We start from the raw sequence: 17,842 nt of genomic DNA, 5'->3' as shown, positions 1-17,842 counted from the left end.
ATTACCGGAGTCAGTCTGCAACACGTGAAAACGTAGGGGAGAATAAGGTAAATCCAAAATCATCCGTGGGATGGGGGATTGGCAGTATAGCTTTCCACTCTCTCTCTCTCTCTCTCTCTCTCTCTCTCTCTCTCTCTCTCTCTCTCTCTATATATATATATATATATATATATATATATATATATATATATATATATATATATATATATATATATATATATTATTATTAGCTTCTTTACCTGCGGACAATGAAACTAGACTGGAGGGTGTCGAGGACTTGACTGGCAAAGTAGAATGTTCATCAGCGCGTCAACAGGCGGTGACTTCCACCAACGATAAAACAACAGCACAATTCGGCCGTTTACAATTCAAGGAAACAAGAAGTGCTCCGAATCTTCCGAAACCTAATGCCTGCAAATCACCAGCACCTCCACTTGAACCATTTTCCATTCCAAACTACAAGATACAGTTCTACAATTTACACAGAAAAGATTGTAAAGGAAAGTCAGATACATGCATGGATGAGGTTTCCTGTGATTTAAACATGAAACAGAAACGGTGCAAGTCTGAAACCGAGGATGTTTATCAAGAACGAGAGGACAAGTTAAGCCTTTTAGTGACTGATGAAAATGCTGATACAGCTAATAACAAGATGAAATCAGAAGCAATTGATGTGCCTGGAGGACATCAGCCCATGAACGATGCTATTATTCATCTCTACCAGGAAGAGGGGGCTGTCTCCTTGTATGCACCCGACTTTGATAGAGAGCGAGAACTGGAGGAATATGGGAATCGGAAACACAGGCGTTACAGAACAACATTTACCTGTTATCAGTTGGAGGAATTAGAGAGAACATTCCAAAAAACACACTACCCAGATATCTTTACACGGTATACCATAGCAACACACACACACAGACACACACACACAGACAAACAGACACACACACACATCCTAAACATATATCCTAAACTTAGTTTACAACAATATTAAATTCTGTGGATTTCTTCTCCCACCATTAAAAAATGAAGCAGCTATCAAAAACAAATATGAAATAACATTTTCTGAAATATCCAGGCATTTCATTATAATGACCGGGACTGTGTTAATACTGTAACTTGGTTTCTTTGAATGTTTCCCAAAAAATGTTAGCCAGTTATTTAAGCTTATTTGCTTTGATGAGTTTTAATTACCATTGCTTCTTATATTTTTCATCTTCAGAGAGGAACTAGCCATGAGAATAGATTTGACTGAAGCAAGAGTCCAGGTCTCTGTCTCTGTCTCTGTCTCTGTCTCTCTCTCTCTCACACACACACACACACACACACACACACACACACACACACACACACAGGTACTCACAATACATCTCTTCATACACCTTCATATCATAATCATCCCATTGCATTCCATATAGCGTATAGCCGTTACAGATCCTCAGCTAGCGCGTAACAATGTCACTATAAAGAGACTAACTCGCCACTGTCCAAAAAGAATTTCTAGGAATTCAAGATAAAACCATTTCTTCCTTTTAATTGCCAAGTGTTAATGCCATCTCCGATACTCTTGAGTAATAAAATTTTCAAATTAGTCAGTAGGCAGCTATTTTCATTTAGGACAATCTAGACACTATCAAAAGACTTTTGGTGAAAACCCAATGTTCACGAAACCATCAGGAAAAGTGACAAGATTTTCAATATGTTCAATGTGACAGCCATATTTTAAGTCAGAAAACCCCATATCGACGTGACGTTCCACAGAAATGGGAAGCAATTATAGATTTTCAAGATGGCTGCCATGGTGTCCATTCTGATTTTAGATATGCGCAATTTTTATTTAGTACCAACTAGACATCGTTCTAAGTCATATGGTGCAAAACCCGATGCCAGTATGGCTTTCCGTTTCAAAAGAGTAGCGATAAAAATTTCAAGATGACCTCTGTGGCTGCCGTATTGAATATTAGACCTTTACAAGTTGCATTTAAGACCAGCTATATACCATAGGAAGTCTTCCTGTAAAAATCCTGTTTCCGATATGACATTCCGTTCAGCTGTAGCGATAATAAGCTTTTAAAAATGGCTGCCATAAAGAAGATCAGATCGGCACCACATTCATTAGAACCAGAAATACCATGAGAGGAACGTGTGTGTGATATTTTACGTGACTATTTTAGAAACAGAAGCAAACGTGGGTTAACAGACTGACGGACACAACAGCCATCCCGATACGCTTTTCTGGTCTATAACTGGTAAAACTTAAATTTGCAGCAGCATTTTGTAAGTAAAAAATATTGATTTTTCGTGTTCAGTAAGTTAGCTCGCGTACTTTGGCGAAATTAATATCACTTGAATTCAATAACTGGAAGAAAAATATTCCAGCTCGGAATATAAAAAATACAGGACACAACATACAACTTGATTCTGCTAAAACTTAAAGCACGAATGACCAAGACCTCACAGTTGCAAGATTATATAGTTCTCTACTTGACCTCAGGTCACAATTAGCATTTTCTAAAAAAAACATTACCGAATGGAAAATAACCTTTTAGAATGATCCTGATGTTTACAAAATCAAAACAATAACCTGGATTACACTCTAGAAATAAATTCCAAAACTTAGACCCAAATAAACTTCTATTAATAATGATCCTGATATTAAGCCCATACACAGAGAGAATAAATAGCTATGTATTAGCTGTTTACACAAAATGAAGTATCAAAAAGTCGATCAATTAAAACAGAAATGAACTCTGTTTTGGACAAGGTCAAGTCCAACATACAATGTTACATTACAATAGGATGCAATGAAATATAAAAAATTAAAAGTAAGAAGCAAACAATTAAATAAAATATACATAACAAATGCTATAATAAAAGTAGTAGCACGGGGGAGGGGGTTATACATTAACTATTAAAATAGCTCTTGTCACATTTTCAAAGGCGTATCTAGTTGGGATATTTAACCTCTAAAATGACTCGACAACTAAGAAAATAGGCAATGACAGAAGGTGCAAATTAGTTCCGTTCTCTACTCAGTTTAAATCTTGTCGATGACATTAAATATTCAAACATTTATATGTAAAGCGATGTTGTCTGCTTGAAAATGCATTAATATTCAAGGTTTTCATGCATGGCAATTGTGTATTCACGGAATATATTCAAAAATGCAAAATAAGTTGGCACACGGACAGTATGTGTACAATGCTAAATAATTTGGCACATGGACAGTATATGTATAATGGTAAATAGTTGGGCACACGGACAGTAAATGTATAATGCTAAATAATTGGGCACACGGACAGTATATGTTAATTAGGCACACGGACAGTGTATATATAATGCTAAATAATTGGGCACACGGACACTATATCTATAATGCTAAATAATATGGCACAAATACAGTATATATATATATATATATATATATATATATATATATATATATATATATATATATATATATATATATATATATATATATATATATATATATATATATATATATATATAAAATTAGGAATGGTTATTGCGCTATTATACAAACGTTTGATGACGAGGTCAAGGATCAGATAGAAGCGTCTAAATGCCAGATAAGACGGTTCAGCTTAGATTTAGATATCGGTTCTATTTTGTTTTGATGTTTTGACCACGAACTTGGTTCACTTTGATCACTGGATGACCGTTTTGGCGATTGTTCATAGTCTTGGTTCGTTACTGTTCCGAACAAAGTTTGACCAGGTATTATCATCGGTTTTTTATCGTTCACGAACACAAGCACTATGCAAGCCACCAAAAGCGAATCACAACCTTTAAAAATGAATAAAGTTTATCAAACATATTTTTTTTTCTAGCTTCCATTTCTTTGACGTGATATAGCTAATAAGGTGCTAAAAGTGCCGTTAACATCATTTCAAGAAAAACATTCTTTTCTTTCCAGGAATAAAACTAAAAGAATTTCAAACAGAATAAAGTTTGTGAAAATTAATCATCTTTGTGGTTCAACTAAAGCGGGTTTGCCATAAAGAGAAACATATTTTGAGTCACAACATCTTGATCAAAATAGATTTATTTGATCAAACCGCAAAAACGCGCACATGGTCATAAAATCGTGATCTAACTGTTTTTAAGTAGGGCTTTGTGATCTAACTGTTTTTAAGTAGGGTTTTGTGATCTAACTGTTTTTAAGTAGGGCTTTGTGGCTTAGATAGACTGAACAACTTATAACAGTCGAAGTAGGTACAATCAACTTAGGTGCAAATACCTTTTGCGTTAGAAATGTGTGTACATTAAACTATGTGTATGACAGTGTACATGTGTACATTAAACTATGTGTATGACAGTGTACATGTGTACATTAAACTATGTGTATGACAGTGTACATGTGTACATTAAACTATGTGCATTACAGTGTACATGTGTACATTAAACTATGTGTATTACAGTGTACATGTGTACATTAAACTATGTGCATTACAGTGTACATGTGTACATTAAACTATGTGTATGACAGTGTACATGTGTACATTAAACTATGTGTATTACAGTGTACATGTGTACATTAAAATATGTATATTACAGAAAGAATAATTACCTATATCTTACAAAATTGCAGAGAAAAAGTTGTTTTCATTACTTACCCTATTTTCGGAGACAGACCGCAACCAAACATAAAACATAAGTGTTACAAAGTAAAGAAAACGTGCTTACTTTCATTTTTCATTTCTTTGACAGTGAGAGCCATAAAATTGGAATCATAGAACAAAAATGTTGTGTCAACTCAGCTCACAATCCTATTGTCAAGTCCTACTTTCATGACCACAATACTAGTGTCAGTCCTATTTCCATGATTACAATTTTGAGTCAGCCCTAACTCTCTTGATCATAATCCATGTGTCAAACCTACATCCTAATCACAATTTTGAGTCATTCCGTGATCACAATCATTGTTTCAGGCCTACTTCCCTGATCAGAATCCTAGTGACAGCCCTACCTCCCTGATCTCATTTTAAGTCATTCATAACTCATTGATTGTAACGTCATGGATTTTTTATTGCAGGTTTGGTTCCAAAACAGACGGGCCAAATGGCGGAAGAAAGAAAAAGTGGGACCGCAGTCGCATCCGTACAACCTCTACAACTTTCCGTGCCCAATGGGTCTAATTCCATGTGGATTTCCTCCTCCACAACATGATTTTACCGATCTTCTCCTCAAGACATATGAAAATCAACTATTTCAGAAATGCACTTTTTCTCACTTAGCCCCTCGGTTTTCTCGGCATTCGGATTTATCTCCCTTTTTCGCTTCCCATCTGCCTGGGAGCGCTACGAAAGATATTTTAAATCCAAGCTATCCCCAGCTGTTTTTCAATTCAAGAACATGTCAGTATCGTTCAACCCGTATGACACCACCACCAGCAGAATCCCCGATGAAAGAAGAGCCTCTTCAGTGTTTGCCTCAGAAACCTTCGGACACGGGGTCAGACAGGAAAACCTCCAGTATTGCGTCTCTGAGAATGAAAGCAAAGGAGCACAAGATTCGAATCCGAGTCGAAAAATTACAGAACTGATATCCTTGAAGAATTTATGTAAATATACCGGATGATTATGTGCAAATGCGTTTTTCAAACATTTGAAAGATAAAACCTTTAGAATATCAAAGGTTTGTACATGTAATACAGGATTTCATTCAGGAATAGCAGGAAGAGCGGTTTCTCAAATGAGTATAGGTTAGGAACTATTTGTTCTATTTTAATGGCTATTTTGGAAATGTACATATTTAATCTATGATGCATGTACTTACCAAATGTTCTCTCTCTCTCTCTCTCTCTCTCTCTCTCTCTCTCTCTCTGCACGACTGATATTAGCTCAGCAACATTTTTTCCTCAGAAACTCGTATTTTTGAATCAGTATTACACTAACCTTAAAAGCATTGCCGACATTCTGAGTGACCTCCTTCATCTAGCACCAAAGTGATAATTATGAAATGACGAAGCGAAAATGCTTTCTTTAGCACCTGGTAGACAGATCGAATTCGATGTCTCGCAGGAACAATATATTGTTCCTTGGCACAGAAAGGAGTGCGAAATGGGAACTTGGAAATATCTCAAGCAGAGGCAAAACTTTCCATAACGACAACCTCAATGTTACGGACGATGATAGCCAGAAAGCTCAACAGGAACATTGTGTATCTTCCAATAATCAAATCGGTCAGACCTCCACTAGTAATCTAACCAGCCAAACCAGTTTGCCCATCATCGTCAAGTTTGTACGATAAAAGGACAAAGAGAAGGTGTACAACACCGCACGCAAGAAGCTCATTAGGCTGGATGGTTACCGAGTGGCCGAGGATTTAACCAAACGCATTCGATTAGTGACAGATATTGTTTGTGCTCGAGAAGAAACATGTCAATGCATGTGTATGACTGGAATAGGAAGATAGTAAAAGGCGTCGAAATCGTCGTTGACCTCTGAACGCAAAATTACGAATACTGTTATCCCAGCTGTTTAGCATCTAACTGGAGAGATGCCTAAATCAGATGTTGGCAACGAATCAAATGAAGTTGAATATGAAACTGGCTAAAGCTCTAAGGAGCAACAAAAATGTGAACGGAACACATTATAAAAACAAGAGAATGATGATTTAATATATCCTTTCTTGGAATTGTAAAGGAGTATATGCGTTATCTGGACTTACTGCACTTTTTGTAAATCATATAATACTGTAAGATTTTGTGACACCTGAGCAGAATCACAGAAGCAACTTGATAGTTTTCTTGAAGGATGCCAAACGCTTAAGATATATTAGATGAATTGCGTACGTTTAGTCATTGGGGAAGTTATATCTTGTGTAGATTGGTATTGTAACACGCATTTTTATTTATTTTGCTTTCTGATTAAAGCACGCTATGACACAATATTTTTCTTCATTTACATTTTATCAAAATGCAGAAAACTTTATTTTGGAAGGGAATTTATGCCCGGGTAAAGCATTTGGACAATTGTATACTTGTGATGTGTTCCATGATAATAATGATGATTTTCGAGTATTTAGAAATACTATGAATTGCCATAATTTTGGATCTCTCTATTTGACCTTTGTTAAACTTTCAATGAACGTATTGTAAGTGTAAGGCTATACAATGATATCAATGGTGATGACATTAGTGTGATACCTATGATAATTACATAAGTTTGATGCCTATGGTAATTGCACGGGTATGATACCAAAGGTAATTACATAAGTATGATACAGATGGTAATTACATGCGAATGTTACCGAATATTTGTTAACGTTAGTCTTATTGCTTTATGCACATGATGTAGCTAAATATGTACACACGCCTTGTCTTGCTTTATGCACATGATTTAGCTAAATATGTACACACACCTTGTCTTGCTTTTTTATGCACATAGTGTAGCTAAATATGTACACACACCTTGTCTTGCTTTATGCACATGATGCAGCTAAATATGTATACACACCTTGTCTTGCTTTATGCACATAATATAGCTAAATAAGTACACATACCTTGTCTTGCAATATGCACATGATGTAGCTAAATATGTATACACACCATGTCTTGCAATATGCACATGATGTAGCTAATTTGTAAACATACTTTGCGTTGCTTTATGCACATGCTGTAGCTAAATAAGTATACACACCTTGTCTTGCTTTATGCACATGATGTAGCTAAATATGTACACATTCCTTGTCTTGCTTTATGCACATGCTGTAGCTAAATAAGTACACACACCTTGTCTTGCTTTATGCACATGATTTAGCTAAATATGTATACACACATTATCTTGCTTTATGCACATGATGTAGCTAAATGTGTACACACACCTTGTCTTGCTTTATGCACATGCTGTAACTAAATAAGTACACACACATTGTCTTGCTTTATGCACATGATGTAGCTAAATATGTACACACACCTTGTCTTGCTTTATGCACATGCTGTAACTAAATAAGTACACACACATTGTCTTGCTTTATGCACATGATGTAGCTAAATATGTACACACACCTTGTCTTGCTTTATGCACATGCTGTAACTAAATAAGTACACACACATTGTCTTGCTTTATGCACATGATGTAGCTAAATATGTACACACACCTTGTCTTGCTTTATGCACATGCTGTAACTAAATAAGTACACACACATTGTCTTGCTTTATGCACATGATGTAGCTAAATGTGTACACACACCTTGTCTTGCTTTATGCACATGATTTAGCTAAATATGTACACACACCTTGTCTTGCTTTATGCACATGATGTAGCTAAATGTGTACACACACATTATCTTGCTTTATGCACGTGATGTAGCTAAATAAGTACACATGCCTTGTCTTGCATTACGCACATGATGTACCTAATATGTACACACACCTTGTCTTGCTTTATGCACATGATGCAGCTAAATATGTATACACACCTTGTCTTGCTTTATGCACATAATATAGCTAAATAAGTGCACATAACTTGTCTTGCAATATGCACATGATGTAGCTAAATATGTATACACACCATGTCTTGCAATATGCACATGATGTAACTAATTCGTAAACATACTTTGCTTTGCTTTATGCATATGATATAGCTAAATATGTACACATTCCTTGTCTTGCTTTATGCACATGCTGTAGCTAAATGTGTACACACACATTATCTTGCTTTATGCACATGATTTAGCTAAATAAGTACACATGTCTTGTCTTGCATTACGCACATGATGTACCTAATATGTACACATACCTTGTCTTGCATTATGCACGTGATGTAGCTAAATATGCACATACACCTTGTCTTGCTTTATTCGCATGATCTTGCAAAATGTGTACTCACACCTTGTCTTGCTTTGTACACATGATGTAGCTAAATGTGTACATACACCTTGTCTTGCTTTGTACACATGATGTAGCTAAATGTGTACGCATACCTTGATTTGCTTTGTACACATGATGTAGCTAGATGTGTACTCACACCTTGTCTTGCTTTGTACACATGATGTAGCTAAATGTGTACGCATACCTTGATTTGCTTTGTACACATGATGTAGCTAAATGTTTACGCATACCTTGATTTGCTTCATGCAAATGATGTATCTAAATGTGTACATACACCTCGTCTTGCTGTATACTGAATGTTAACTATGGTTTATAAACTTGCTTTTTGTCCCACTTCGAAAGCAATCTTATAGACATCATTTTTATAGGAATAAATGTCTATATGTAATTGTCTGCACAAATGAAATTAGGACATTTTTCAAAGTTCTGATATAGTGCACAGGTTTTCATTTTGTCATGGAAATCCCGTGGTTCAGTGATTCTTTACGGGGTTTTCTTGAGCACTTCCTTCACCAGGTATATCGATCGTCTTGCATGGCCTATCATGTGCTGAAAAATTGCGTTGAACCCATCAAACCAGTCAAGCTTTCTTGCTTATTTATTGTGACGACTCTGTGGTCATAAACTAAGTAACGGAAAGTAGAAAAAAGACAAGAAGTTTTGTTTAAACTTAAAAAATATTTTAATTATCTAAATGAAAATTTAAGAGTAACTTACAGTATTATGAAATGAATCCAAAACAATTCTAAAAAGCTCTATTCAAGTTTTTAAAAAGTCAAATGTTCTGAATGAGTTTAAAATTCCTGAAGGTACTGTCTGCCATCTGTCCTTATGTAACCGAATGGCATTGTCCATAACTCCTTTGAATAATTCCCAATAGTCCCCGAATCATATTTCAGTCAAATGAGCATTTTGTAATTCAAATGAATAATGCAAGCAAATATTTCCTCTCAAATGATATCTAATCACAACATTAAACGTCTGACGGCTGATGTAATGACAAGAACGTGGGAAACAAGAATGACCAAAAAGTCAGACTCTACACACTTATATACAAACATAAGGGGTGAAAACGCATTTTTATTTACATTAGAAGGCGTAGTCTTTTTAAATTCCTATCTTTTTTTCTGTTTTTCAAAGTAATGATGCCAATATAGCTCTTCTGGAATTACCACTTTATACAATTAACAAATAGACAAACTATGTAATAAGTGAACAGGAAATTATAGACGCTTTAAGAACAACTCCTCTAAATAAAGCTTGTGACTCTGACAAGTCACATTCTTCTCAGGGGTGTAGCACCAGCAATTACAAGACATTTATAATGTTTTATTCAACAAATCTCTTAATGAGAACATTGTCCGCATTCTTAGGGGAAAAACAGTAGCATTACCATTACAAAAGAAATACAGCAAATATTATTCCATTAATTGCAAATATATTTCTTTACTTACTTGTGTGGACAAACAAACAGAAAGAATAAATTTAAACACGCATGCAATCGCTTGCATGAAAATGATCATAGTTACAAATATGTTAGGTTACATTATCTATAGGTTACATAATCTATAAAAGAAACTACCTATCAACATAACAATAGCCATAATCAAACTCTTTAATAGGATATGGGATAAAGGCCAACTACCCACCAAATAGAAACAGGCCACAGTAATATCAATCCCCAAGCTAGGTATAGATCCCAACAACATAAATTCGTACCGACCCATCTCCCTTACAAACAATATTTGCAAAATAATGGAGACAATAATCGCAAATAGGTTAAAACACCACCTAGAAACCAATAACCTACTCTCCATAAATCAATGTGGCTTTCGGAACAAACGGCCCATCACTGACCAACTCGATCCAATATCGCAATACACACTCTAGGGAACAATTCCTCGACAGAGCATGCCAATTAATCGACGATATCACCACAGCACATCAATTAGTCGAGCTCATGTGGATACCGTCGCACATTGGAATCTCTGGCAATGAAACAGCAGACAAAGTTGCACAAACCAAACAAGGAGATCAAAACTCTATCAAGCTTAACTATAGCTATACAGAAGCACTAAGCTTCGCACAAACATATATAGACCAAAAATGGCAAGGTTTTTGGAACTCCTCCATAAAAGGTAAAAAGCACCATGAAACCCAAAAAAACGTAGATAGGAACATACAGCTACCTAAGGGTACCTATTTAGAACAGAAAACCATAAACAGGATAATAACTGGAAAAACTAAACTAGCAAGCAGTTTTGGATAGGACCCAAACCAGCAACCATGAACTGCTTTAACTGCCACACCACCGAAGATCTACACCATGTATTCAATATGTGCCCAAAATATCAACCCGCTAGGAAAATATTTATCAAAAACCAAAAAGAGATTGGATCACCACATACATACCCAGAGTTACTTATGGACTCTAATAAAAATAAACAATCAGCATATAAAAATATAAATAAATTCATAGACTCAGCAGGACTTAGGAACAAAATATAATTACTATCCCCACAAAACCAAAAGACCCAGTAACTAGCTAAATAAATTTAGAAGTCCCCACATAAAAACCCATAACATATCATTCAATTTTATAAAAATATTAATAAATAATTCATTTACGAAGCACCTCTCAAAAATTAAGGAAACCGCAAAATCGGATGTCCTAGATGTCCTTAACGAACCCCGAGTAATCAGCTAGGACTCCGGTCCTAGATGTCCTTAACGAACCGAGTAATCGGCTAGGACTCCGGTCTCTTGCTAAATAAAGTATAAATAACATTCAATCTCTAAAAACATTAATAAATAAAAAACTTAAAGAGGCAATATCTAAAAACTTATAAATAACATAACGTAAGAAGCACACCCTAAACACCTCGACTAGTAATACCATAATAACCTTGAAAATCTCTCTTCATACATGATTTCTACTAACAACCTCTATAAACAGCATAGAACACGCCCCTTTTTAGAATATTTTGAAGAAGAAAAAAACAAAACAAACAAAAATAAAAAAAATTAAAACGCAAGAAACACCAGGCAAATGCAACAAGAAGCCAGATATGTGAGCAACCAAGACCGTTCCCGAGCTCTCCTTTCTACTAATGACAGCCAACCATTCAATTGTAAGGGACCTTTATGGACCCACAGATTGAGGCCAAACTATCAGGGTTCCTTGAACCCATAAAAGCCTGGGGGAGGTGGCACCATTCCCTTCCCCAGGAACAACTAGCAGGCTGCGGTGCAGTCAGAAAAATGTGGCACATGCACAATTGTGCGCACGCCACTATAATTAAACTCAACAAACAACAAGTTAACAAATATCAGTTGGGAATACTACCAAATCACTCAGCCGTGTACCACATGACAACTATGTATCATTGTATTTGTGAAGTACTCAATAGAAGAGAAGATATTCCTAAGGAAAGAGTATTCTCATATGAATACACTACCTGAAATATATCAAAACGGAAACCGATTTCCTACAATGTAAAAAGTATATTACCACAGAATATAATAGCGTTTGCTCATAACTTTACTGGTGATCGCAAATACTGTACCATTAATACTATGATCAGAAACCGAGGTAACGATCTTAAGACAATCTGTATGACAATTGGCAAATTATAGTTTTGTTTGTACTCCACACACAGTTCAAAGGTAAAATCTAATACTTAGTCATAATGAAATTTTTGTTTGTTTCCATCTAATCACATTTTAACTTTTAGGTTCACATCAACTCGAAACTGTAAAAAAGGCGACAATCTATGAATTGGTTTTTTGGTGGGGTTGGGGTTGAAATATTTGGTTACATTTCTTTTTAATTACATTATAGATATAAGGCATTTTCATAAATGATTCCTGCTTATATATATATATATCTAGCTATATATATAGATAGATAGATAGATAGATAGATATATGGAATGATTTTTTTTATTTTCAGATAATATATATGATAGAGGTGGATTACATATTAATGAAGTTTGGTAACACTGTTGATTATCCTTTATCCTTTTTTCAGCACATTTTATTTGCTTGGTGTATTTTATTTTTTTCTTTTCTGACGCTTGTGAAGTTTGCATTATTTTTTAATCAATATCTTTGCATAGGAGGGCATATCTAATGTTTTGAGAACTTGTAGCGTGACACCTTTGCATAATTTAGGAAAAAATATTTGAAAACTATGTATACATTACCAAAATGACCCCAGTTCGCTGATCAGATTTGCCGATACATAGAGGGATGTAGACACCACAATGCGTCAAAGGCAAAGTTGATTTGCCGATACAAAGAGGGATGTAGACACCACATTGCGTCAAAGGCAAAGTTGATTTGCCGATACATAGAGGGATGTAGACACCACATTGCGTCAAAGGCAAAGTTGATTTGATTAGTTCAGCCATCCCATTGGCTACTTAGTTATACCGTTACAACCTTTCTGGAAAGTTGGTATTTCCAAATGATTTAAATAATGGCCCCAAAACATAGTGACGTACAATTACATCGGAAAAATAAGATTTACTTACAATTTTTCATATCTCAGACGCAGAAATGAGCATCGTTTTGCATACTTTTCATGCCATGATAATCTTAGAGCTATTCATGACATTATAATCTTAGAGCTATTCATGCCATGATAATCTTAGAGCTATTCATGCCATGATAATATTATGGCTATTCATGTCACGATCATTTTAGAGCTATTCATGCCATGATAATCTTAGAGCTATTCATGCCATGATAATCTTATAGCTATTCGGGACATGATAATCTTGGAGCTATTCATGACATGATAATCTTAGAGATATTCATGCCATGGTAATCTTATAGCTATTCCTGCCATGACAATTTTAGAGCTAATCATCCCATGATACTTCTAGAGCTATTCATCCCATGATACTTTCAGAACTATTCATCCCATGATCATTTTAGAGCTATTCATTCCATGGTAATTTTAGATCTATTCATGCCATGATAATCGTATAGCTATTCCTGCCATGATAATTTTAGAGCTAATCATCCCATGATACTTTTAGAGCTATTCATCCCATGATACTTTCAGAGCTATTCATCCCATGATAATCTTAGAGCTATTCATGACATGATAATCTTAGAGCTATTCATACCATGATCATGTTAGAACTATTCATCCTATGATCATTTTAGAGCTATTCATGCCATGGTAATTTTAGATCTATTCGTGCCATGATAATCTTAGAGCTATTCATCCCATGATAATCTTAGAACTATTCATGCCATGATATACTCAGAGCTATTCATGCCTTGTACTGTTAATTTGTGTCATGCATGTAATGTCTGTAACCAATAGTAATTTTTCAAACTGCTTTTATCAAATAGGAATTTATATGTTTCAGGCATCAATGCCATTTTTCCTTTATGTGTAGCATACATTTATCGCTAAGACAGATTTTATTTTTGTATTGATTGGGTTTGAATGTTACATGAAAGTTTATATCGTACTGAAGCAGTCGGAGTGAAATGTCTTGAACAGAGACACTATGCGGCCTAGGCGGGATCACGAACCACCGTCCATTTGGTCATGAGTCCAGTACTCGGGAAAGGCCTCTCCGTGTCATAATACAATATGCACACTTTCCTTCAAGAGGCGAGCACTTGGGTTTTAATTTCAGCAAATCAACTCATCTTTTATCTGGTTTTTTCTTGCAATATAGAAACGAATATTTTTGTTCTTTCTTGCCATGATAATGGGTCGTGTTTCAAGCAGACAAAGTATGATTTACGTTAAGTTACATTAAGAGGTCATTCCCACGTAAATGCTGCGTAGTCATCACATTCTCGAATTTGTTAAGCAAGACGTTACCCTACAGAGCCAAGTAAATAACAATGGGGTCTATGCAATTATCACAAGCCTACCTATGGATGGTTAGATTTAAAATGACGTCATCTTGTCAGTGAATATATTTATTAGTAGCTACCCAAGTGTGACATTCTCAGGCACTTAAATAATAGACTTTTGCCCATGCATACGGTTGTCATGTGTAGATTTACGTTATAGAAGTGATAAATTTGGCATTTTGAAAGGTAACCCAGAAAAAATCGAACAATTCAAAATTAAGTTAACTAAAATCCATCAATGCTATTATTTCGAATCAAAATCTGTATTCTAACAATGTGAAAATAAGGAAGGGATTATTGTGTAAACAAATCGCATTTCCGAACTTATATTCAGTATTTTTGACAACCGGAAGAGGAGCTGATGGATTTCTGGTTCTACAGGAAGTTCACGCAATGATCGATGTGAGCAAATCAATAGTGCACCTTGCCGTACACCTCTTCTGATTGTTTATCGTTATTATGCACTTTGTAAAGGAGCACCATTAGGAATCGATGCTTCTCTGTGGTAAGAGTTATTATTTTTTTGTTAACATAATTAGATCTTAATTCTCCGCTGCTTTAATCGAGTGATAAATATTTGCATATTTTATTAGTGATAAAACACGTCCAACAATAAAATAAAATAAAATCGATCGATGTAAATTTAATGGTTTGAAATGGTCCAAAGCACACATGAGCTATTTATGCGGAAGAAACTCTCTAACAATGTGTACAAAAACCTTGGATATGTGGAAAAGACGTCATCAATTGAAAAGGGAGATGATTGTTTCTTTTTGGCCATTCTCATACAGCTGATTTATATTTGCCTACTAAAGTTTGATTTACAAATATTAATCCATAAAAATATATGGGAAATGTCATGTCATATTTTTCCCACGATTCGCCCTCCCATGACTGTACAAAAGGAAATCCTACGCTACTGGACTTTTCTGCTCCGAATCTAGCGTTAATCAATCGGCAAATGCTAATTTTGAATAATTTTTTCGTTGTTAATATAAGAATAATATGGAATGTCCACACCAATACACCATAATTTTTTTTTTAATGTACGTACAGTTTATCAAAGTTTTAATAATAATAATAATAATAATAATAATAATAATAATAATAATAATAATAATTTGGACTTACTGCAGCGCCTAATCTTTAGCTCAAAACACTTTACTGTATTATATAACACATAAAAACATATAACGAAAAACACAATGAAATTATTTTTTTTTAAAACATGTTGACAATAATTAAGGAAATAAACATTATTAAGTCTTCAAGCCTGTTCTTTTAGTCGAAATAGGTGAGTTTAAGAGCACTCTTGAATGAGATCACAGTGTCCTTGTGTCTAAGGTCAATGAGCAATTCGTGCCGCGTAGCTGGGTTCTGATATGAATGATGTCCGTATGACTTCGTTTAAAAAGACCGCTTCGGTGGCCTAGTGGTTAGACCGTCCGCCTCGGATGCGGGAAGTCGTGGGTTCGATCCCCTGCCGAGTCATACCAAAGACTTACAAAAATGGTACTAGCAGGTGCATCGCTTGGCGCTCAGCATTAAGAGGTTAGTGTTAGGACTGGTCGGCCTGGTGTCAGGATAATGTGACTGGGTGGGACATCATGCTACATGTCTGCGGCACGATGCCCCAGTGCTAGACATCTCTATAAACTGCCACATTGCAGACATCGTAGCGATATGACTGAACAATTGTTAAAGCTACGTTAAAAATCCAAATCCCATCAGACATCGTTTAAACAGTGGGAACAATGAGAATGCGAGTGTCGGAAGAGGTACGTAAGTTTCTAGAATGGTGTACACACATGGGTAAGGTCAGATAGGTATATCGGACTGGAGCCAGTCAACGAAATGTACCATAGTGAACACATTTTGTGTTTGACAGACAATCACTGATCAACTGTTATACCTCTCGGCCTCATCACCAAATAGACTCTCATATGCTAAGATGCCGCTAAACATCAATCTACCAATCAATCAACTAACCAATCAATCATTGTTTCCACTCTACCATTTTCTGTACAGGCAATGAAAGACATTTGTCAATAATATTATCAAATATATTAAATATACCATCTGAACGGAAGCCATTGTGTCTCGACTAAAGAGTTTTTTTTTTTTGTTTCCTTATTCCATCTACAGCCAAATATGGCAAATTAAATTTCCTTTTTAACTGATAGCGTCAATAAATATTTAATAGAGATCATTTACTTCTGCTGTTAATGCACAGCCCCTGGGGTAAGCTATTCCAGACATCTCTGAAATAGGGAACAAGATCACCTGTTTAGTCCACTGAATTATTACCTACACTAATGAGTTCAACTTAGTCGAGCTGAGCAGCGGAAGAGCTGTGGGTCACAGACTTGCTTCACCTGCCGTTGGGACTATTATGTCTCCATTTAGCAAAATGACTGCTCCCTTACCAGGAAGAAGAAACACATTGAACTTGAAGATGGCGAATAACTGCACCCACTGGCAAAAAGAAATAAATTTTCAAAACTAAAAAGACGCTTTTGAAGTGTCTGAAACTGACTCTTATCTCTTTGCTCATTGGCACATTAAAACAAATAGAGACAGACAGGCATGGACAGAGAGACAGAGAACGTCATCTGTACATGATTTTGCATGACGCTGAAGATGGTGGATTTATTAACATTCAATAATTTAACTTTAAAATGAAGTACCCATAAAGTTAAATTGCACACGTTAAGATCTGGAAGTTATCGCTTTTTAGTGTTTATTAAGTGACTTTTTTCTTCTATATCGTTACCATCGTGATTGGCATCAATTTAAGCATTAGAAGAAACATTTATAGCAATAGTAGTAGTAGTAGTAGTGAAAGCAGTAGAAACAATAGTAGTAGTAGTTGTTGTTGTTGTTATTGTTGTTGTGGGGTTTAACGCCATTTTTCAGCACACGATAGGCTATATATGGCGGCCAGTATTAATGGTGGAGGAAGAACCCGGGAAAATCCCGGAAAGAACCACGGACCCACGAGAAGCTACTGGCAAGCTTTCTCACATATCCACACTGGCCGAATCCGAGACTCGAACCCACGCAGACAGAGGTGAGATGGCAGTGATCCGTAACGGAGAG

The 17,842-nt window shown here is 35.6% G+C and overlaps 1 protein-coding gene across 1 annotated transcript; it reads left to right on the top strand.

Moving 5' to 3' along the window:
• Window positions 1-544: 544 nt before the first annotated feature.
• On the top strand, window positions 545-5,566 carry LOC149798855 (aristaless-related homeobox protein A-like). The gene is made up of 3 exons (XM_089958097.1): window positions 545-891; window positions 1,223-1,268; window positions 5,057-5,566. The coding sequence occupies exons 1-3, from the start codon at window positions 545-547 to the stop codon at window positions 5,564-5,566; spliced, it is 903 nt and encodes a 300-aa protein (XP_089814223.1).
• Window positions 5,567-17,842: the final 12,276 nt, after the last annotated feature.

The sequence above is a fragment of the Sinohyriopsis cumingii genome, chromosome 5 (genome assembly GCF_028554795.1).
Source record: "Sinohyriopsis cumingii isolate HCF-2022 chromosome 5, ASM2855479v2, whole genome shotgun sequence".
Taxonomy (NCBI): domain Eukaryota; kingdom Metazoa; phylum Mollusca; class Bivalvia; order Unionida; family Unionidae; genus Sinohyriopsis; species Sinohyriopsis cumingii.
This window is presented reverse-complemented; position numbering and strand designations above follow the sequence as displayed.

What these genes read in the sequence shown, in the direction of transcription:
- LOC149798855 (XM_089958097.1), top strand. Translation starts at nt 545, where the DNA reads ATGAAACAGAAACGGTGCAAGTCTGAAACCGAGGATGTTTATCAAGAA. An exon ending in TACCCAGATATCTTTACACG is followed by an intron (nt 892 to 1,222) that starts GTATACCATAGC and finishes TTTCATCTTCAG; the next exon opens with AGAGGAACTAGCCATGAGAA. An exon ending in TGACTGAAGCAAGAGTCCAG is followed by an intron (nt 1,269 to 5,056) that starts GTCTCTGTCTCT and finishes TTTTTATTGCAG; the next exon opens with GTTTGGTTCCAAAACAGACG.